At 36.8% G+C, this 22,697-nt stretch overlaps 1 protein-coding gene across 1 annotated transcript in view; it reads left to right on the top strand.

Moving 5' to 3' along the window:
• The first annotated feature begins 1,069 nt into the window (after positions 1-1,069).
• Positions 1,070-22,697, top strand: part of LOC108329236 (probable polyribonucleotide nucleotidyltransferase 1, chloroplastic) — a 42,549-nt gene continuing 20,921 nt past the window's right edge. The window contains exons 1-9 of the mRNA XM_017563359.2: positions 1,070-1,621; positions 3,068-3,136; positions 6,863-6,969; positions 7,061-7,103; positions 11,214-11,297; positions 16,307-16,371; positions 16,815-16,971; positions 21,467-21,523; positions 22,003-22,116. Of these exons, the coding sequence (XP_017418848.2) occupies positions 1,073-1,621; positions 3,068-3,136; positions 6,863-6,969; positions 7,061-7,103; positions 11,214-11,297; positions 16,307-16,371; positions 16,815-16,971; positions 21,467-21,523; positions 22,003-22,116 (1,245 nt within the window). The 5' untranslated portion in view covers positions 1,070-1,072. The remainder of the gene's footprint in view (positions 1,622-3,067; positions 3,137-6,862; positions 6,970-7,060; positions 7,104-11,213; positions 11,298-16,306; positions 16,372-16,814; positions 16,972-21,466; positions 21,524-22,002; positions 22,117-22,697) is intronic.

Here is a 22,697-nt window from a genome sequence, read left to right as displayed (position 1 = left end):
CCCACACAAAAATAATGGAAGAAAATGGTAGGAGTAGGAGTTAAGTCCAAGGCGAAGCATATCACTGTGAACGTTTGCATACATACCCAATCGTTTGGATATAACTAGGTGGGAACCACATTTAATTTCCTTAACACCGACGCTCGGAAGTTGGTAAAGGGAACTCGAACAAACATATGGGTGAAGAGATATGTATACATGAAGAAAAAATCTTCAACACTATCTCCTTTTCCATGATATACCCGCTTGACTGCCAACTTAATAAGAGCGTCTTCCTCCACGTTCTGCACAGACTCGTTCAACCCACTCCTCTAGGTCTTTCTTCAAGCGAAAGCAAGTGTTATATTCACCCACTTCACGAGACACTCAGTCATAACCCGAGATCACCGACAAGGTCTGTTGGAACCGATCCCCTTCACTCTACCAACCAATCTCCACTCCTTCATAATGAAGATCGATTATTATGTTAGAAAATGTTCTATCACTATATACACTGACTGAACCGCCAGTTGAGTCGCTATCCTGCTTGATTATCTTAAAGATCAAAGAAGACACAGAACTCGAAGACGAAGACCGTGAGTCATCGCCAACAAACCCTCTGCCACCCTTTCTTGACAACTCTTTAGACAAAGACAAATGAACGATAGACATTTTATTACCTGAAATTAGGAATGAACTGATAAACATATTTTTTTGTATGATTTTTTTTCTCATTTTTATTTGTCAAATTTTCAGTTTTATTAAAATGTTTTATTTAAATTTAATTGATTTCTTAAATTTAATTATTTTTCAAAATTAAATAAAAAATAATCTACTAAATAAATAAAATTTATTCACAAAATGAATAAAAATAAATATACAAATTATTTATATTTATTTTATAATTATAATTTTATTATAAAATAAATAGACGTACATGTCTTTTCAGTAGTATTTATAATATATTTTGTGAAAAGTGTTTACAAATTTTAGAATAACTATCACCATCAGTATTTCTATTTAGATTTTATACTAAATTAAAACTTAATTGCATTTAATTTTTATATTTGATTTGAGTGACTGTGAACTAGAAATGTTTTTGGGAGTTGAGAGAGGTGTAGGAACAAATACAAACGGTGCAGGAAGTATCAACCCAAAACGGAATGACAAAGCCCATAACCTGAGTGCGCCTCTGAACCAAATAGCAGAAGCGGATAACGGCAGCTCTTTTCCTTCTCTCCCTTTCCTCTGTCTATCACTCTCTGTCCCTTTCTCACTCTCACCACTCTCTTTCTCTGAGAAGCAACACCTGCACCTCGTTCCACAGTCCAAAACCCATACTAATAATAGTAGTAATAAGACGATGCTAGCATGTCCTAGCAGCTCCCTCCATGGCCTCGCCACGCTGCAACGCCATTCCCAACCATCTCACTTTCTCCTCTCCAATTCTCTCTTCTTCCCTCCCTCCCATCGCCTCGCCGCTTCCCGCAAATGCAACTTCCGCTCGCTTCATTGCGGCAGGAGTAGCTGTCGCTCCGCCTTCAGAGCATCCGCGGACTCGCCGGAGGTGTCGGAGTCCGTCGTAGGCGACAGTGGCGTACTGCAACCGTATTCCGTGAAGATTCCCGTTGGTGATAGACATGTCAGTGTGGTTGCGTGAATTTCTTTCTGTTTTTGCCTTGAGTAGACGTGTTTGGCTTGTTTTGGTTGGGGATTGGGTTGTGGACTTGAAGGTTTATATTCTATTCGATTATTCAAATGTAATTGACTGATTGAAATTTGATTGTTTGGTCTTGTAAGAGAGTGGTTTTACTTTAACTGTTGACTGAAATTTGAAGATGTTTCTCATAGCATAAATGTACAGGATTTAAATTTTGGATATATTTGTAGTCAGGTAAATAAAGGGAGGAATCTTCGGGTACTAATTGGTGAAGACATTTCCACACAAAATACCTATTATCATCTCTGTCTATCTACATGTGTGTTGATATGTATATATATGTGCGTGTATTAAAATAAAGTAGAAATATTTATAAGTTTAAATTTCTTAAAGCGTTGCCAATTTTTTTGAAGCCTCTTCACCTACCTTTTATTTTATTAGAGGATACTTTTACTTTTCTTTTGTAAAAGTTAAGTTACTTAATTTGTTAACAGCATTTTAAAAAACATGTTTGACCATGCTTCTTCTTTCAAGGAGAAGAGAAGTCCAAAGCCAGCTGGGCAAACACTGCGTAAAATTATTTATGCTTCCTTCTTCTATCTCTTTGAAAGATTATCAATATACTTCATAGTTAGGAAGGGATGCATCTTTTCCTGTAAGTATTTTATTGCCATTTTAATGTTGTTTAGGTATGATTCAAAGTATAGAGTCGAAGTTATCAAATCCATATTTATGCTCTTAATTGTCTAGCTAATTTTTTGAGTCATGAATCATAATCTGTATCAAATGTAAGATTTAGAAACAATGAATAAAAACTTCAAAACTATAATATTGTACTGTTCAATTTAAACAAATAACACAACTAAACCATAATTCTTGTGAAACTATATTATTAGTTATAGTTGAGTTTGTGAAGCCTTTATTTTGGATGAGTGGAAATGAAGCAATGGAACAACCAAACAGTGAATGCATTGAATGAATAAATTGCAAAAAAGTAGTGAATCAATTCCTTTTTTTTTTTTTTAAATGATTTAAGCTTATATGATTTCAGTTTCTTTCAAGAGAATTAGTGAAAGAAAAGTAAAAAAAAATAGTGGAATGTTTGGAGGGTTTGTTGAATATCATGTGACTCACCCCTACTTTTTAGTTATCAACCAGGTGACTGTAGCAATAAGCACACATGGTCTATGGAAGCGATTATGCCTTTTTGTGGCTCTCATATTGTTTTCATTTCTTTGCAAGGTTTTATGTCCTTGAATCCGTAGTTTTTTTTTTTTTTTGGATAAATGACATCTTCGTTATATTTTTTATGTTGCATTATGGTTGTTTTTCGGGTGTTGTTGTAATATCCTAAATTATCTTTATAGAGTAGAATGGTGCATCTAGTACTAGTTTGATTTACATATTAGGTGTTGTGGCATTCTACAGATTTTGGTTGAGACTGGTCATATAGGAAGACAGGCAAGTGGCTCTGTTACAGTTACAGATGGAGAGACTGTAAGTTCCCATATTTCTTCTAGTAATTAGTTTATCCATGATTGTGAACATGAACATGTGGATAAAAACTGTGTTAAAAGAAAAGAAATTGATTGCTAAATGTTATCATATCTTAGGGTGCATTATGCTCTCAATTTTGTTAAAAGAAAAGAAAATTGATCATTATGTTCTCAATCAAGTTTGTTTGTCTTAATAAACAAACAAGCTCAAGCTTGACTTTAAGCTCAACTATTGAGTTAAACTGAAGCTTGATATTAAAAGCTCATGAACAAGGGTGGAGCTACTTGTATTTTGAGGGTGGTCATGGCCTATGAAGCTCAGACATAGTCATGGATACAAAGATACAAATAAACTAAAAAAATATAGGACACAAGACTATTGTTGGAATAATTATTGAGTCTACTTATGTTAGTGTAGTCAGTAGGATTAAAGTAGGGAGTAGTGTGTTGGGTTATCTCTACTTACTTTACCTAGTTTTGTACCTAACAGTCTAGGACAGTCCCTTGATCTTTCATCTCCCTATTGTATCGACTCTTTATCAATATAAATAGAAGAACATGAGAAGGGACCTTCAAGCCCTCTAAACATATATTTTCTCTCTGTTTTTAATCATAAGTACTATATATGTATGTATAGGATTATAAGTCTATTAAAATGTGTTAACCATACTTAATAATCTAAGAAATCAAGATAGAAAAGTTCTACAGGAGAAGAATTTATGCAATCTATCATTTTTGGTGATCCTCGTTTAGAAACACAACTTCTAAGTTTGGTTCATCAATAGATAAGCTAGCATTCTTAAAAATTCCATTATCATCCAAATGAAAAGTCATCTTCTACAATATCCCCCAATTTAATTGTCTCGTAATTGTACGTTGAGGAATTTCTGGAGGGAAGAAGAAGGTTGCTATGAACAAATACTAGATCTTCTGCATTTTGAGGTGTTATCTTATTTCTTTTCAAGGAATGTATAAATGAGTAAGTACTCCAATTTCTTTAGCAACAAGATCTCAATTGGTGAATGAGTTCAATGAATAATCCACCATGATTTTGAATCCATTTCACCTTTGTCTCTTAAATAGTCTACATTGGCAAAACCTTCCCTTCCATTTGGGAAGTTTCAAATCTTATAACCAGTTTCCTTACGTGCACATCATCAAAGTACCTTTTAAAACACTTCTTCCTTTCGTGAGTACGTTCCATTGCTTGATATCAGTGTTATTGGTATTGGATAACGGAAAATATCGGAGACCCAAAATTCCTTTATGAAATTATAACAGAAATCATAAAAGGTTATGGAGAAAGCATTGCGGTTAAAAGAAATATGATATATGCATATAGATAATAATAAAAAAAAAACAAAAATATAACGGTAATAGTGTTAGTGGCGGCTAGAGTGGGATCGCCAATGGTGGTGAGTGGCGATGGTAAGCAGCAGTGTCATCATCGGCTAGCGGTGGCAAATAGTAGCACCGACGGCAGCAAGTGACAGTAATAACAAAGAACAAGAGATTGTTGTAATGTAGATAGGGTATTGGATTAAATTGTAATGTTTTTATTGGGTCAGGTATGGCCCAACTTTTAAGAAAATGATAATTTGGCTGATAACCCAACAAAAGACTAAGTGAAAAGAGCTGGAATTTCAAAATTTGTGGGGTGCAGGTACAATGACGGGGCGTACAAAGCAATAACCCAATAGGATGCTAAGGAATGAACATCTCGAACGTGGGATTAGATAATTTTGTGTGGTCCGACTATGGGTGACATGATAGGTCCAACAAATTTCATTAGGATAGACTTTGAATGACTTGATACTATGTTAGGAAATGAGTTTATGCCTAACTCAACCTTACAAAACCAGCTTGTAAGGTAATGTTTGTACTCCTCCCTCCCCACCTCCCAGACACACCCACATTCTTTGGTTGTTGAGAGGTCTCCAACAATAATGTTATAAATTTATAATATTATAAGTTAAAATGTACTTAGCAAAATATAATCATAAAATTAATTTAAGAATATAATGTATTACCTCAATGAAGAGATGTGCTACTCTTAGTTTAACAATCAATTAATATTGAGTTTTGTTGGAATAATTATTAAATCTATTTAAGCTAGTGTAATCATCATTAGGTCTAATGTAAGGAGTAGTGTGTTGGGAACCTCTTCCAACTATACCTAGTTTTGTGCCTAGCAGTCTACGACAATCTTTTGATCTTTCAGTTTCCCAATGTATCAACTCTCCTTCATTATAAATAAAACATCATAAGGGGGTCCTTTAAGCCCTCCAAAAATATATTTTCTCTGTTTTAATATTAAGTTGTTTAATACCTCAAAACGGATGAATGCTCAAATTTTTTCTTTCTTTCATGTTAGTATCTGACCTTTCTCACATTTTTAATTATTGAATCCCACATTTCATATACCAAGTGAGGGGAAAGTATATTCATATTTGTTTTCTTGAGAACATCATAGATAGGGAAAGTGAAAGTAAGTGTATAATCAACCTTTGTCTATCAATCATCAACCAAGACACTTTCTTTCAGAAATTGTGCTCTATCCACATTGTTCTCTTTGTAAGACGACCATTCATCACTAATAACCATTTCTTGAAATCATTTTTTCAAACTAGACCTCTTGAGCATGACTAGGTTGAAGCAAATCAAGTTGGAGCAACAACAAACAACTTGAATGAGTTGAATTATTGAACATTGATTATCTCAGAGTGCCCCACAAATTAATTTTTAGTATAGGTAGCATCATTTGCAATTTGTGGGATCCAAGAGCATTGTTGGTTAGCATCATTAGTTCTCAGAGTTTTTTGCAGCAAAAATATTTTTCAATGCAAGATTTAAGGTGTGTACAACACAAAGAGTCCAATAGATTGAAGAAAATTCTAACTCCATGAACATATATGTTGCCTCACAAACATCTGTGTTATCCATTACAATTTGTACCACATTTTTTGGCCCAACTTCCATAATGGAACCTCTCCTATTAATTACTGAATCAATAGATTTCATAAACTCATTAAGAATGTATTTGATAATAGGAAAATATTATCAAACTTTAAATGACCTATAAGGAGCTGAAGCTTCATATTTTTCCGCTAGTCAAGTCCAAGCTTTAAATTTGGCTTGTATAAATAATTGAGTCAAGCTTGAGCATGACATTTCCAAGCCAAGTTTGAACTTTAAATTTTAAGTGTTCAGCTTTACTAGTTTACACGTCCAAAGTATTTCATCTTTTACAAAGAAGGCAATTGTAGAAAATTTGTCTTGTGGGTTCAAAATATGGTTAGTTTTTCTATATACCTTCTGCAAATATGGTTCAAAATTTGTTATGTACATTCTGCAAATATATTGTTAGCTGGCTTGAGTAAATAATGTACTGTTTTTTTTGCTATAAAAGGAAAAACTATTGATGTTATTGAGAAGTTAGTAAGTGTTAATGCCCATATACTAATATTTGCCTGTGGAATATTTAGCCTGGATTCGAACATTGAATAAATAAATTAATATGAGTTGGAGAATATAGAAATTGGAAAATAATTCTTATGATGATGCGATGATACTCATAATTCAACATTGACACTTACCAGACTTTTTGTTAACACTTATATTTTATTTATTTTACATTGTTTTAGGATGGAAACAATCATTAACTTGTTCGTGAGGAATTCAGCATTTATTCTTTTGAAAATTCAAGCTGCTGTTTTTCATATTGCAGATCGTGTACACAACTGTTTGCTTGGATGATGTTCCTAGTGAACCATCTGACTTTTTCCCCCTTTCTGTTCATTATCAAGAGCGATTTTCAGCAGCTGGTCGTACTAGGTATGTCATATACATTTTCTAGATTTCTTTTTACTTATTGCATGATTCTTTTTATTTAGTTGTATAATTCTTCGATTTACAATTGTTTCAGTGGAGGGTTTTTTAAGCGAGAAGGAAAGACGAGAGACCATGAGGTACTACTTTTCTAGTCATTAACTCTGGCTTTACAGTAATGTGACAAATGATCTTTTATTCTGGGCACCCATCTTAAATCTCAACACTTTGTGACTTGTATTGGCGATTTGCTTTCCTCTTTGGTTTTGAGATTCACTTTTACTTACACGGTCAGTTATTGATAGAAAACTGATACTCTGATTTGTTATTATGGAAAGGTTGGAAGATACAAGATGAATGAGACTTTGTTAACATAATATACAGAGCTTAGTTACAAGTTAGCTATAACTGACTAATAGAACAATTACTGTTAGGATATAGGGTATTTGGGATATAAGGGTATAATGGGAAATGGGATTAGGATAGAATGTAGAGGAATTGTATAAATAGATTGTTTGGATAGTTAGAAGGCAGTTTTTGAGTACATTGTTTGTTAACAGGCCATTGACCTGTGAAGAGGGTTATGCCTCTGGATCTTGTATACACACACTATTCTTTCTGTTAATAATACACAATTCACCATATATTTCTCTCTGTTTTCTGGGTGTGAGAGACTGTGAAGGAGTTCTTGATTAGGTTCCCAATTCAGGAACCTATCAATTGGTCTGACGTGCCGGATCCCAATTCGTAGAGGTGAAGTCGCGCATGATGGACGGAAGAGTGGCGGCAGTAGAAGGGCAGATGGAGGCGGTAGAGATTGCAATAGCCAAGACGAAGACTGATACAGTGTTCTTGCGGCATGAAACCGGGGCATTGAGGCAGAATTACGAAGCAATGCGCCAAGATATCCAAGCGATCCTGAAGGTGTTAGGGGATCGCAATCGCGACCCACACGGGCCACGCCAAGAGGGAAGTCAATCCTCTGTGAACGAGAACGAGGGCGGACCGGAGGGGGAGAGAGGAAGACGAGGAGAAGGGCCATGACAGACATATTAATTGGAGAAAACGGGTGGAGTTACCCGTGTTCGAAGGTGGCGAAATGTGGAGCTGAATTAGTAGGGCGGAAAAGTTCTTCGAGGTGTAGAGAGTGGACGAAGACGAGAAATTACAACTGGCTTTGATTAGTATGGAGGGGTATGCTGGGAGTTGGTTTCGATTCTGGAGAGAGAAAACCAAGAACCATTCTTGGGAAGGGTTGAAGAGAGCTTTGGGGATTAGGTTCGGGGGAGGAACGCCGAGAACGGTGTATGAGAGGCTATCGGCCATTAAGCAGGTCGGGACGGTGGAGGAATACGTAAGAGAGTTCGAACTGTTGGTGGGGCAGACCACCAAAATTCCAGAGGAACAGATTCTGGGCTACTTCATGGCGGGACTCCAGGAAGAGGTGGGCGACCATGTCAGGCCGCATGATCCCCAAGACTTGATGACAGCCATGCGAGTAGCGCGTGATGTGGAGAAATTAGGTGCGCATACGAAGCCGGGAGGGGGATTGACGCCCAAGAACCAGAGTTCGTGGGGACGAACGATGGGGGTGGTGGCGCGAGTAGAGTTCCAACGCGATATGCAGAGTCAAGGAGGGTCCGTGGAAAGTGTCGGTTCCGTGAAGAAAGAGGCGACCCCCGGAGGCGGCGCCGCAAGAACCACTGGCGACTGGAGGGAAAGGAATACCCGCAACCTACCATATTCGGAGTACGTGAAAAGGAGAGAAGAGGGAAGATGCTTCCGGTGCGGAGGGCCTTTCAGCCTAGGTCATCGATGTCTAGAGCGGGGATTGCAAATGCTGATCTTGGCCGAAGAAGAAGAGGAAAATTTGCCACCGCCCAAACCCCCTGACTTGAATTGAAGGGCAAAGCCAGTGGGTTTCCTTCATATGGTAACCCGATGAGGAAGAGGAGTCATGAGACAAGCTTCCCCATTCCAACCTTGAGGACAAGGTTGTTTTGCAGCGGGGTGTAATGTTAGGATATAGGGTATTTGGGATATAAGGGTATAATGGGAAATGCGATTAGGATAGAAGGTAGGGGAATTGTATAAATAGATTGTTTGGATAGTTAGAAGGCAGTTTTTGAGTACATTGTTTGTTAATAGGCCATTGACCTGTGAAGAGGGTTATGCCTCTGGATCTTGTATACACACTATTCTTTCTGTTAATAATACACAATTCACCATATATTTCTCTCTGTTTTCTGGGTGTGAGAGACTGTGAGGGAGTTCTTGATTAGGTTCCCAATTCAGGAACCTATCAGTTACACTTGCTAACAATACTGCTGCTGTAACAAAAAGCAACTGTCTAACTGAAACATCACTAACAAACCTAATACATGTCAGACAGAGTCCTATGCTCACAATTATGATCAACACTTGCGTTATAGTTTCCAATCAACAATAATAGTGAAATGTGGAGAGACTGGAATATTGCAGAGTAGTCTACTCCCCTCCTCTGTGTTATTATACTTTTTTCCTTAGGAGGACCCATTGTTCTTCTTTTTAGATAAAAATAAGTACTAAGTGTTGAAAGTAGTGAATAAGAGTAATTTCTAGGAAATACACGTAGGATAATCTATTTATAATGAACAATAATAAGGAAAATATGGGCTAAAGCCCATATACATAATATTGTAACTAACATAAGATATTGTAACTAACAGTATCTTAACAATATCTAACACTTCCCCTCAAATGGGTACGTATAGATCATATGTATCAAACATGTTACAAATATAATCAATTCTAGGTCTCCGTAAAGACTTAGTGAAAATATTTGCCAACGGATCATTTGAGTTAACAAACTTAATCTTGATGTTTCTAAATTCAATCTTTTCTTAAATAAAATGCAGTCAATCTTAATGTGTTTGTTCCTTTCATGAAAGATAGGGTAAGAGCTAATATGAAGAGCAACTTGATTGTCACATATAAGTTTCATTTGAGTGACATCTCAAAATTGCAATTCTTTAAGTAATTGTTTAAGACAGACAAGTTCGCAAGTGGCTGAGGCCATAACTTTATATTTTGCTTCTGCACTAGATCATGCGACAACACTTTGTTTCTTACTCTTCCAAAAAATCAAGTTACCTCCAATCGAAACAAAGTATTTGACAATAGATCTTCTATCAGAAGGAGACTCTACCCAGTCAACATCTGAATAGCAGACAACTTAAGTATTATTATTGTGACTATATACCAAACCTTTTCCCGTAGATCCTTTAATGTACTTTAATATATGGATAATTGCCTCCCAATGATTTTCATATGGGGAATTGAGAAATTGACTCACCACACCAATGGCTGCAAAGGAAATGTTAAGATGAGTAATAATAAGATAGTTTAATTTTCCAACTAATTGTCTGTACTTCTTTAAGATCGGAGAAAGGCTTCCCTGATTAGGTAGTAGTTTGATATTGGGATCCATGGGTGTGTCAATAGATTTTGAGTTCATCAACCTAGTTTCCTCCAAAATATTCAATGCATATTTTCTTTTAGATATAACAATACCATTGTTAGATTGTGCTATCTCAATCCGCAAGAAATATCTGAGTTTGCCAAGATCTTTGGTTTGAAAGTGGTGACAAATGTGTTGTTTCATCAGGCCATATAAAAATTTGTGGAGACGACATACTAATCCAGAAGACTCCTCCTGAGCAATAAAACCAGGAGGTTGCTCTATATAAATTTCTTCGTGCAAATCTCTTTAAAGAAAAGCATTTTTGACATCCTCTTGGTAAAGAGGTCATTGTTGAAGAGTAGCTCTATATAAGAAAACAAAAGCCATCTTTGCCACTAGAGAAAAAGTATCACCATTAGCCCAAACAAAAATTTATCTTTGTTGGGAGGCTCTAAAACACCTACTGATCTTATACTCTTTATTTCATCTTTTATCTTTGTTTGGGAATGTTTCGCTGTAGATGATCATCACTAGATTTGCTCTTGTTACAGAAATCTTTGCATAGATTTAACCAGTTCTATCATTATGTACTATGAGTTGGTGGTTGGGAAGTTTCTAAGCATTTTGGACTGATTCAACTTGACTTAATTTTGGGTTGTATGTATTATTTACAATTTGGATTAGCTTTCTGCTACAATATATTTTGTAGAGAAGATGACATCTTATTTATATAAATGTTTTGTTATCTGTAAAAGGTTTTCTTTTTAATTCCTGACATTAACTTTTCATTGCCATATGTTGCTCGCAGGTTCTTATTTGTAGATTAATTGATAGGCCTCTACGTCCTACCATGCCAAAGGGATTCTATCATGAAACTCAAATATTGTCTTGGGTATAGTCCTTATAGTTTCACTTCTTAAAATTTTATTGCTAGTGTCTACTTCAAATGGTTCACATGCTACCTTTGTTTTGTGTGCTGATGGTCCAAATTTATTGACTTGGGGATAGATATCTATGGACCAATTATTAAATTTCAAGAAAAATATCACATTGAGGAAGTTAATTTTCTCTTCAAATTGAATCAATTTATATATTTGGATAAATTATCAATAATTTTGTTAGTTGTGAAAATTGAGATCCTACTTAGGATTGGAAAATAAGGAAAATTATGCAAACCATGGGATTACAATAGATAATGAAATTCTGCATCTTTGGATCCATAATCTTTTGAAGATGCATTAGTAGGTCGAATGCTCCTCTTGCTTGAGTCACAAACACACTTGAGCTGAAGTTACAAGTTAACAATCCAAATATAAAAGACATTTTTTTTACAATGCGTGAAGCTAAAACACCAAAAAAGAAAAACAGCCCAATCAGAGTAGTTAATTGTGTGCATTTGCACCAATGCAGCACACCCAAAGGAGGTGGGTTGCATCACATTGCACCTTGGGGTTGCAGTTGTTGCTTGCCGAAAATCACAAGAGATTGTCTTTTCTAGGTCTTTGCTGCGATTTATGTTTAACGTGAGGGACTCAATTCCAGCCCTGAAAATGGTATTTGTTTTTTTTTTTATTAATGTTAACTTTCTCTTTTCACCTATAATCCACTATTTTCATTCCCTGTCTTTAGCAAAACAGCCCTCCTCCCATTTTACCTCACAACTTCCCGTGTTTTTCTTTCAACATTCAAAATGTTTCTAACAATGATATTGATTACGTTCCTAGTAGCGCTTCCAGCCGCAATTCCTTGCTGACCTGCAACTTCCATCGAAACCTGTATTTTTTTTTTTTTTTGGTTCAACTACAATGGCTTCATCATGCCAATCACCCACTTGAAAAGGATTAATCTGAATGAGAGAGGATTTTATTCAATTAATTAATTTTGAAGCAATACATAAGCCTCTAAATATACAAAACTCTAACCCTTAAGTAGTGATTATGTTAGGTTTCTGAGTAGGAAACCTAATTAACCAAGATCACAGTAGGCAAAAAAGATAATGAAAGAATGAATTTCTCTTATTAATGGTAATAGAATTCTCTAAACAAGGATAGTTGGGAGCATAACCTCCCTCACAGGACTGTAGCCGCTTGTTAACAAACTCAATAATCAAAAGCTTAACCTAACAATAGAATCTAGCTCTATTTATATTAAATATTTTCCGCCCATCTTATACTGAATATTTCCCTAGAATATAACTCTATTTACTATAAATATCTTATACTGAATATTTCCCTATAATATAGCTCTATTTACTATAAATATCTTATACTAAATATTTCCCTATAATATAGCTCTATTTACTATAAATACTTCTCGCCCATCCTAACTGCTACAACAGTTAGGATAGTAACTCTTCAACCGATCGACTCTAGTTCTTCACCTCTTTCCACCGTTCGGCTCGAGCCCTCATCGCCTTCAGCCGTTCGGCTCAACCTCTCCCCGCCTTCAACTGTTCGGTGCCCTTCTTCTTCTCCCTCACTGCCTTCCACCATTCGGCTCGACCTCTCCCCGCCTTCCACCGTTCAGTGCCCTTCTTCTTCTCTCCTATACTTTCTTCTTCTCTCGTATACCTTCCAACCCCTAACATTATCTATTACCTTATATCCTATCAGATTACAAAGAGATATCTAGAATCTTCTAAGAACTTCTAACAGAGTCTACTATCACCTTCTAGTAGTTCACTTAATATCCTACAACAACAATCCCTCTCAGGTTGGTGAATGGATATCAATCATTCCCAGCTTGCATGTGAGATCATGAAATCATTAAGTAGGAAAATCTTTTGTTAACAAATTTGCTAACTGAAGCCCAAATGGAAAATAAGTAGTGATAAGCCCGCTGCTGAAATATGTAATAAGTAGTGCATTGTGAACCATTTATTTGTTGTAATCATTTTTAGTACCTAGTCTTGTACCTAGAAGTCTAGTGCACTCTATGAGTTGTACCTAGGAATCTAGGTTAGTCTTTTGATGTTTCATTTTCCACTATATCTATGATTATAAATAGAAGATCACAAGAGGGATTTTTTATGCCCTCCAATTTTATATTCTCTTTTTATTCTCAACTACCACTATCTAGTTTCTCTTTAATAAAGTGTCAATCTATCCCTATGTGCTTGGTCCTATCATGTTGAATTGGATTGTGAGCAAATGCTAATAGCTGATTTATTATCACAATAAAGAATCATATACCTGCCATTTTAAGATCATTTAGAATGATTCATTGCCATAACAATTTACACACCCCATGTGCCATAGGTTGGAATTGAAGTTGTTGGTCCTTCTTCCCTACTTGATGGACCTACAAATGCTTCACAAAATCTTTAAAGATCAAATAAATGCAATAGCCAACACATGGGGTCCAAAATCTCTAGGCACCCTTTGAAATTTGCAGCATTATTATTAGTAATCACTTGCACTACATTTTTTTCTCCATCCAATTTTGCAACATCACCAACATCTTAAAAACTTTATTTGTTGTTTTTAGATATTGAAGGATCTAATGACTGAAGAAATACAATCTCTTAAGGATTGTTTACCAAAAAGTTACTAATTAATTGTCTTTTTTTGTTTGTTCACCCATCATTGATAATTCTCAAATATTAGGGTAGAATAAAATGATTTTGGTTCTAAGAATATATATATATATATATATATATACACACACACACACACAAGATTGGAAGACTAATTAAGGAAATATAATAACAACACTATTGTAATATGATCGCGGTTAGATATAGTGTTTTATGTTAATTACGGAACATAATCCCTATGTTCATTATGTTAATTTTACTATAGTCAACATGATATCAAAGCCATAGATTAAAGTCTATCCTAGTAAAAGTTTTTTTTTTGGGTCTATTATTCTACCCAACATGGTATCAGACTCTTATTGGACTACCCATTAATGTCTAGTTTCATGCATGAAATGTATATACTTCAGCGTGAGAGGGGTGTGTTGGAAGTTCCATATCGATTAGAGATAAAGCTAATTCACAATATATAAGTGGATGCAAACCTCACCTTACAAGTTAGTTTTGTGGGGTTGAGTTCGGCTTAAAGTTTACTTCTCAACACACCTCAAGTTATCTCAAGTGATGCCTTAGCCCACCTTACATGTTTTGTTCATAATTTTAGTCTTTTGTTTTGATAAGTTATCTCCTAACACAAATATGTTTTTTTAGGATTTACTCGATCACAAAAAGGACATAAGTATTTTTCTCCTTCTTTTAACCGCTAATTTATTTTTGTAGATGTCACCTTCAATGAGTCTTCTTTTTACTTCAAGGGTCCTTCTTCGTCTTTTGATGTGTCTTCGTCTACTACAATTAATATTCCTATTGTTTGTGAACCTCTAGTTGTGCCTAATCCACTGTCAAATTCTCGTCTTCACCCCAACTTCAAGTTTATAGTCAAAGACATAATTCCCAACAACCACCAAGTAACTGACTTTAAGTGTCCACTTTTTTTTCTCCTCTTGCCCTAACAACTGAGTCTGACCTCTCAATTTCCTTTTGCAAAGGTATATGTTGTACTCGTAATCCTTTCATCTATTTCTTCTGTGTCCATTCCTAAGTCTTAGTGATGCCTTAGCTCATTCTGGTTGGCGTCAAGGCATGCTAGATGAACTAAGTGCTCTTCAGAAAAATGGAACTTGGGAGCTTGTTCCATTACTATCTGGGAAATTTGTTGTTGGCTGTAGGTGGATTTTTGCTATCAAAGTTGGTCTTGATGGTACTATTGATCGCCTCAAAGCTTGACTTGTGGCCAAAGGTCACACAAATTTTTGGATTGGATTATGGTGATACTTTGTCTTCAGTGTCTAAGATGGCTTTTGTTCGTTTATTTCTAGCCATGGCTACTCTTCAATAATGGCTTCTTTATCAACTCGATGTCAAAAATGTTTTCCTCAATGGAGATTTGCAGGAAGAAATTTATATGAAGTAACCTGGATTTGTTGCTCAAGGGGAGTCTTTTGGATTGGTATGTCATCTTCGCAAATCTTTATATGGCCTAAAATAGTATCATAGGGTCTAGTTTGGAAAATTTAGTTGTGTTGTTCAACAATTTGGTATGACTCGGAGTGAGGTAGATCATCCAATTTTTTACTATCACTCAAGTGCTTGATGTGTCTATTTGATAGTATATGTTGATGACATTGTTCTTACAGACAATGACTACCATGACATCTCTTAAGTGAAACAACACCTTTGCCTCCATTTTCAAATCGAAGATCTTGGTAAACTCAGATATTTATTGGGTATTGATGTCACACAATCCAATGACGGTATTGTTATATCTCAAAAGAAGTATGCATCAGATTTTTTGTTTTTTAAGGAAATTGCATTGATGGCTTCAAATCAAGAATGTATTTCTTTTGGGATATGAAAATATCCTCTTTAGAGTGGGCTTCACCAATCCCCAAAAAAGTACTCCAATTTTACCTTGGTCATGATTTCAAACTCCTTGGCTAGATGTTGGCTTAATAGTTGTTGCTCCTCTTCATTATCACCTAACATTATAATATCATCCACGCGCATGAACACCAGTAACATTGTTACTTTACCTGACCCAGTGTGTTTAACAAACAGTGTGTGGTCTCCTTGGCTTTGTTTGAAGCCCCAAACCTATCATAATTTTATTAAACCTTTAAAACCATGCTTGTGGTGATCATTTTAGTCACCCTTTGCTTTAGCAATAGCAGTGATAAGCAGGACGTCATCACCCTATGCTTTGTTCTTTGTCAGTTAAGAACATAATGATGTTTATTTCAGTACTCTGCTGTAATGAAATTATGTATTTATCATGCTGTTGCTCATTTTTATTTGGTGTATTAAAATGACTGTACCTTGTAGTAATTTAACATGCTTTTTGTCTTACTATAAATTGATGATTTTAGGTTTTGAGCTATGACGGACTGCACTCCCCTGATTCTTTGGCTGTCACTGCAGCTGGTATAGCAGTGTAAGTTGGTTATTCTGTTTTCTGGAAACTGAAGGACTTGAGATCCCATGCAAAATGCTTTTTTTTTTCTATAAATTATTAAAAAACTTACCTTGCTCTAATTTTTGTTTGCCAATACATAATACTGATAATAATTCAATGAAATGGGAAGTAAATTAAAGAAAGGAGGATGAGATGATGGGATAATCCAATAGATGTAAAAATAAGGCAAGTATGCATGTAAGTAGTCCTGAGATATTTTTGTCACATGCATTATGCTATCTAAACATATTCACTAGCACTCTTCATAACTATTTGTCGGAGATCTCGCATCGATTATAGTTATTGTTAAATTATAATATATAGGTGAGGACAACGCTTGTTCTAGAAACAAATGTTTGTAGGGTTGTAAGTATGTCTAAACTCACATTTAAGGCTATTAATCTTAATAATTTAATTTGCAGTGCACTTTCAGAAGTGCCAATGTCAAAAGCAATTGCTGGGGTTCGTGTTGGTCTTGTTGGTGATAAGTATATAGTAAATCCTACTACCAAGGAGATGGAACACTCTGAATTGGACCTCTTGCTAGCTGGCACAGATAGTGCAATACTGATGATAGAGGTATAGCATTGTCCTTCTTGTGAACAATAACATTATAGGTATACCAGTATACTGATAGAACATGTTTCATAATTATTTGTAACTTGCTTGCAATAAGTATAGCTCTCCTAATATTTTGGAAATAGAAAATAGAAGATTCTGTGAAGGTCATAGATATTATCTTACACTTCATACAATACAACTATTTGTTCTGTATATCTTTTTCTTTAGCTTTTTTTCCTAGTTATTATGATAAACTCTGATATCACCCAGACTCAAAGGATGAGCCTAGAGGCATATGATATGGTAAATAGCTTGCCGTGTTTTGAGGCCAGAGTACATATACGAGAATGCCAATTATCCTCATTCCTTCACTTGAATAAATAATATGGAGAAAACAGTGTGTTCAACCTACACTGTTGAACCTTTTATTGATGTGTGTGTGTGTATATAGGTTACAAAAAGAGGCTAGACACTTACCTTAAACCCTAATCATAAAGCTGGATACACTGCTTGCTGATTTGTGATATTAATACTATACTTAGCCTGCAAATTCGTTGGAAGTGATTTGGAGTTCCAAATTTGTCTCCTTTCCACAGTCTCTTTCTGTTAGGTTCCTGGGTATGGAACCTAACTCAGACAATCACTAACACACACAATCAAGAACTCAACAGTAAAAAGAATGATTTTTGTATTGATATGAAAACAATGTACACAAATAGCACTAACGGAGGCCTAATCCCCCTTAGAAGGTCCAAGACATGTCTATACAAAAGAATATCACTAACTAACTTTCTACGAGACCCCCCTGGCCTTCTTATAGAGGCAACCCCTTCTAACTACCCAACATACTGTTTGGTTCTTCATCTCCCATTCCCTTAACCGTTCGGTCCACGTCCCCCTGCCTTATATCCTATCATTACACCCTGCTGCAAAACAACCTTGTCCTCAAGGTTGGAACAATGAAGCTTGAGCCCATAGCATTGTGATATGGTCTTAGCATAGGAAGGGAACCCGCTGGCTACTACTTGCAACTTCAGGTCTGGAGGCTTGGGTGGTGGCAAATCCTCCTCCCATGTCTTCCATTCTTCCTAGATTCTGTTAAGGGTTAAATATGTTTTTAGTCCCTAAACTATCAAGCAAATTTGTTTTTAGCCCTCCTCCTTAAGGAAACCTTAATTTTTGGTCCTCTAAAACTAACACCGTTAAAACCCAGCTAATGTGGCTAACGTCTGGCCACATGTGCTCACAACTTTCCTTCCTAACTCTTGGCACGTGTGATTGCATGTTTGATGAAGAAGGTAATTATTTAGTTTTGGTTTATCTAATAAACCAATCAAACTTGAAGCAAACTTTGAAGCAAACTTTGAAGATTATGGGAGCAGATTGACGGCGCTTGGCGATTTGGCCGACGAGTCTATCGCCCTTCTTGGTTAAGCGACCATGGAGGGGGTGTTTCATTAGCCCTCGGCTTTGACGATGATGGTGGGCTTCCTAGTAGATTGCTTCACAATTTGAATTAGCGATTCTAGTTTGCTTATGGGAGCAAATTGATGGCGGCGTGAACTAGTTTCACCTGGTGTCGCGGTCGCTGTTCTGGTTTTTGCTTCGCAGGGTTTGAGACGCGAGGATGGAGGCAATGGAGACAAACTCACGGTGCTCCAGTGACAGTGGCGCCTGGTGGCACGACGAATGTTGATGGACGGTGCTCGCAGGGTTTGGCCTGGTGACGGTTCTCTCTGCTTCGCAGGCGCGTTGGATCTAAACCGCAAGAGACGCAATTTTGTAGAGGTGCTTGGGCGGTGTCAATGGCTGCCATGGGGTTCACTGTTTCCTGATTGCAGGTTGTGCGATGATGACAGAGGACAATCCCACGGCGATGCGGCGGGAGAGCAGTGGCGCTGTGGCGATTTCGGTTGTGAGCAACGACGCTGATGGAAATCCTCGCCAGCGATGGCGGTGGTGGAAATTCAGCCGCAAGAACGCGTTGCAGGATGAAGGAGGTACTTTGTACCAATCAACTTTTCGAAGAAGAAAGGGTCACACTTTGAATCCAATCAACCTAATAAACCAATATTCTCACTTTGCATTAAAAAATACCAACGTGCCAAGAGTTAGGAAGGAAAGCTGTGAACACACGTAGCCAGACGTTAGCCACATCAGCTGGTTTTTAATGTTGTTACTTTTGGAGGATCAAAAATTAAGGCTTCCTTAAGGAGGAGGACTAAAATGTACCTTACTTTGAAAGAGGGACTAAAAACAAATTCGATTGATAGTTTAGGGACTAAAAACATATTTAACCCTTCTATTAATGTCCAACATTCTGGTCACCACCTTTTCAGAATCATAAGCCTTGAGAAAACGGTCTTCAATATCTTTCAGTGCTTCTAGCAGCTCTCTCCCCTCTACAGGTGTAACACGAACTACAAGCCCCTTTTGCTCCCCTTGGTTCTCAGTGGCCACATCCACCACCTTTACTGTTTCAATACCATTGCTTCGCAACACCTTCACTGTTACTTTTATTATTATTATTATTATTCTCTTCAATACTCACCACGTTGTGCTCACCCTCTTCTCTTTTCACCCACGGAAAGAATGGTTTTTCCTCATGCTCTTCTTCATGGTTGTCCCCGTGCCTTTGTTCAAGTTTGGGCTTTTGAATGTGGTGCCTGAACTTACTTCGTTGTCCTTTTTCTTTGGACCCAATTTCCACAGGGGCGGCAAGCGCATCGTTCCCTGCTTCGGTATCGCTCTCGGGATCAGTCATGCCCCACTCCTCACGCGCCCTCACAATGCGTTTGACGGCCTCAATCAATACGTAATCGAAATTCGGCGACAACTTGCCTCTAGCGATGGCGCTTCCCTTGAAGCGATCGTAGTCAGAGAGCAACGCATGCCACTTGCAGCGACACTGAGCGAGATTGCGCTGCACGTCCAAGGCCACGCAGTTCTGGGCGATGATGTTCCACTGTTGGTAGGAGGAGAGCGCGACAGATCAGTCGACTTCCACCGCTATGACTTTGTTCACCAGAATGAACGACTCGATGGTGCTCCAATCCAGAGCCGCTTGGGAGCGCATGCAACGAAACGCGCCAGCCGTACCTGAAACGTTGATGACGTCATCTTCGTAAATCTTCATTGCTTTTTGCCCTCCAAATCGCACCACCTTAGCTTCTTTCAGTCCTTTCCAAGAACGATTCTTGGTTTTAGCCTTCCAGGCTCGGGCCCAATACCCAGCACTTCCCTCCATGTTAATGTATGCCAGGCGCACTTTTTCTTCTTCTATCACCCCCTGAGTCTCAAAAATTTTCTCCGCCCTAGCAATCCACTCCATAGGATCAAACCCTTCGAAAGTGGGTAGTTCTACCCTTTTTACCCAATTAGGTTGGGCGTCTCCTCAACCTTCATCCAGTTCCTCCTCCGAGATCTCTCTTCCCCTTCTCCGATTCTCGTTAACAAAAGGTTGATCTTCCTCTGAACCATCTTTCTTTCCTTTCATGGCAGATTCATCACTTCTTGCTGAGCCCTTTATCTGAATCTTGATATTTTGCATCATTTCTTTTATTTCTTGGGTAGTTCTTCTCCATCCTGCTAGCACTCTTTTTTGTTCGCTGGCCCACCTCTCCAAAGTATTGATTCTTCCTTCCATCATGTTCTCTTCTCCAACGTATCCGGCAGGTCGAACCAATTGTTAGGTTCCTGGGTATGGAACCTAACTCAGACAATCACTCAAACACACACAATCAAGAACTCAACAGTAAAAAGAATGATTTCTGTATTGATATGAAAACAATGTACACAGATAGCACTAACGGAGGCCTAATCCCCCTCACAAGGTCCAAGACCTGTCTATACAAAAGAATATCACTAACTAACTTTCTACGATACCCCCTGGCCTTCTTATAGAGGCAACCCCTTCTAACTACCCAACATATTGTTCGGTTCTTCATCCCCCATTCCCTTAACCGTTCGGTCTGTGTCCCCCTGCCTTATATCCTATAACTTTCAGTTTCAACTTGACACATAAATACATTATCACAGATAAAGACCAACTGTGAATTGCAAAATGAAGAGGTTTCCAGGAAGGCCAGCTGAGTTAGCCTTTTTGATATTTACTTTGAAGCAAATTTAATTCTGAAAACAGATGTTAGATGAACTTCTATGTGGTTAAGATCAAGTAATCGAAATCTGTAATTAACATATTTGTAATCCTTATCCAAATCAAGTACTTGCAATCTCAACAAATTTTTTTACTTCACCTGCAGCTTTCTGCAGAAAACAGATTCAAAGTTTTTCCTGCTCTTCTAATTTGTCAGTATTTTGAAAATCCAAGACCTTTCACCATTTCAGCTGTCTTAGAGTCAAATTGCAGGAATATGCAATGGTTGGTATATAATAAAAATGATGAATTGATATCTTTTCAGAATCGAAAATATGTTGAATGTGAATCATGATTCTGGAAACTCTTATGGTTGTACTTTTACGCTGGCTCAACTGGTATATACTTTCATTGCAGGGATATAGCAATTTTATTCCAGAAGAAAAGTTACTCAGGGCTGTCGAAGTTGGTCAGGTTTAACTTATAGTAGTGCTATTAGACAAGCTTATGAAACCCTTTGTTTCTTAAATTATTATTTGCACAGCATCATGCAAAACATTTATTTGTGGCTGTTGGATATACAGCATGAAAGCAAGGAATCACCACAGAGGATTTTGATCTTTAAAATTTTCTTCGTTGTCAACTTCTTACAAGTTTAATAATTTGAAAATAGTTGTAAACAACCTCTTTTCTTTCTACATCTATCTTTGTTAAAACTTCAATTCATTTTTCAATGACTATTATTGCTTTGTGCATATGAATATTTCACTATAAAAGCTTATATAGTACTAGAGTAAGCTACTTGCCTCCATTACAGGTTTTTAGTTATAGTGCATTTGTAATATTTACTGTGTAGACATTCATATCTTTGTGTGGTCTGTTTTCTTTGATAGTTTATCAACATTCCTGCTTAAGGTTGATTGTATTATATTTTTCCTGTTCTTCACTGTTAGGATGCAGTCCGAGCAATCTGTAATGAAGTAGAAGTTTTGGTTAAGAAGTGTGGGAAGCCAAAGATGTTGGATGCCATCAAGCTACCTCCTCCTGAACTTTATGAACATGTTGAAGTATACTCCTTGCTATCCTTTATCATTTTCTGCTATTCGTTTAGTCCAAAAGTTTATAATTATTCATGATTTGTGAATGTCTATCTAAATGTCTATCATTTCGTTGTTTGTTTGGACAATAGTAGTTCACAATATTAATGCTATTGACTTTATGTGGGTGGGAACAGTGGCCAACAATAGGTCAAATCACAAAAATTAGCTAGTTAATAATAGAAGCTGAAAAAGAATACTGAAATCACAAACTGCAATATCTGAGCCAAATTTGTGGGTTCTAAGAAGTAGAATGAGTCTGCTGGAAATATAGAGTTTAGGTAGGGTAGGAGTCCTAGAAAGAGAGGAAGCTCTCGATATTAGTAGAAGAATATTAATTTGGTGTTATATAATGCAAAAACACTAAGACCTATCTTATGTACGCTAATAATAATTATGTCTATTGTTAATGTAGCAAGGTCATCAAATGCATTAAACGCCCATAAGAGGCTGATGACATTTATGCCTATAGGGGACAGGGAACCAAAAGGCACTCCCACCATTGATGAAAAGTGATAATAATAATAATAATAATAATAAAAATAATAATA

This window comes from Vigna angularis, chromosome 2, assembly GCF_016808095.1.
Source record: "Vigna angularis cultivar LongXiaoDou No.4 chromosome 2, ASM1680809v1, whole genome shotgun sequence".
Classification (NCBI taxonomy): Eukaryota; Viridiplantae; Streptophyta; class Magnoliopsida; order Fabales; family Fabaceae; genus Vigna; species Vigna angularis.
The sequence above is the reverse complement of the archived record's forward strand: the minus strand, read 5'-3'. Positions and strand labels throughout refer to the sequence as shown.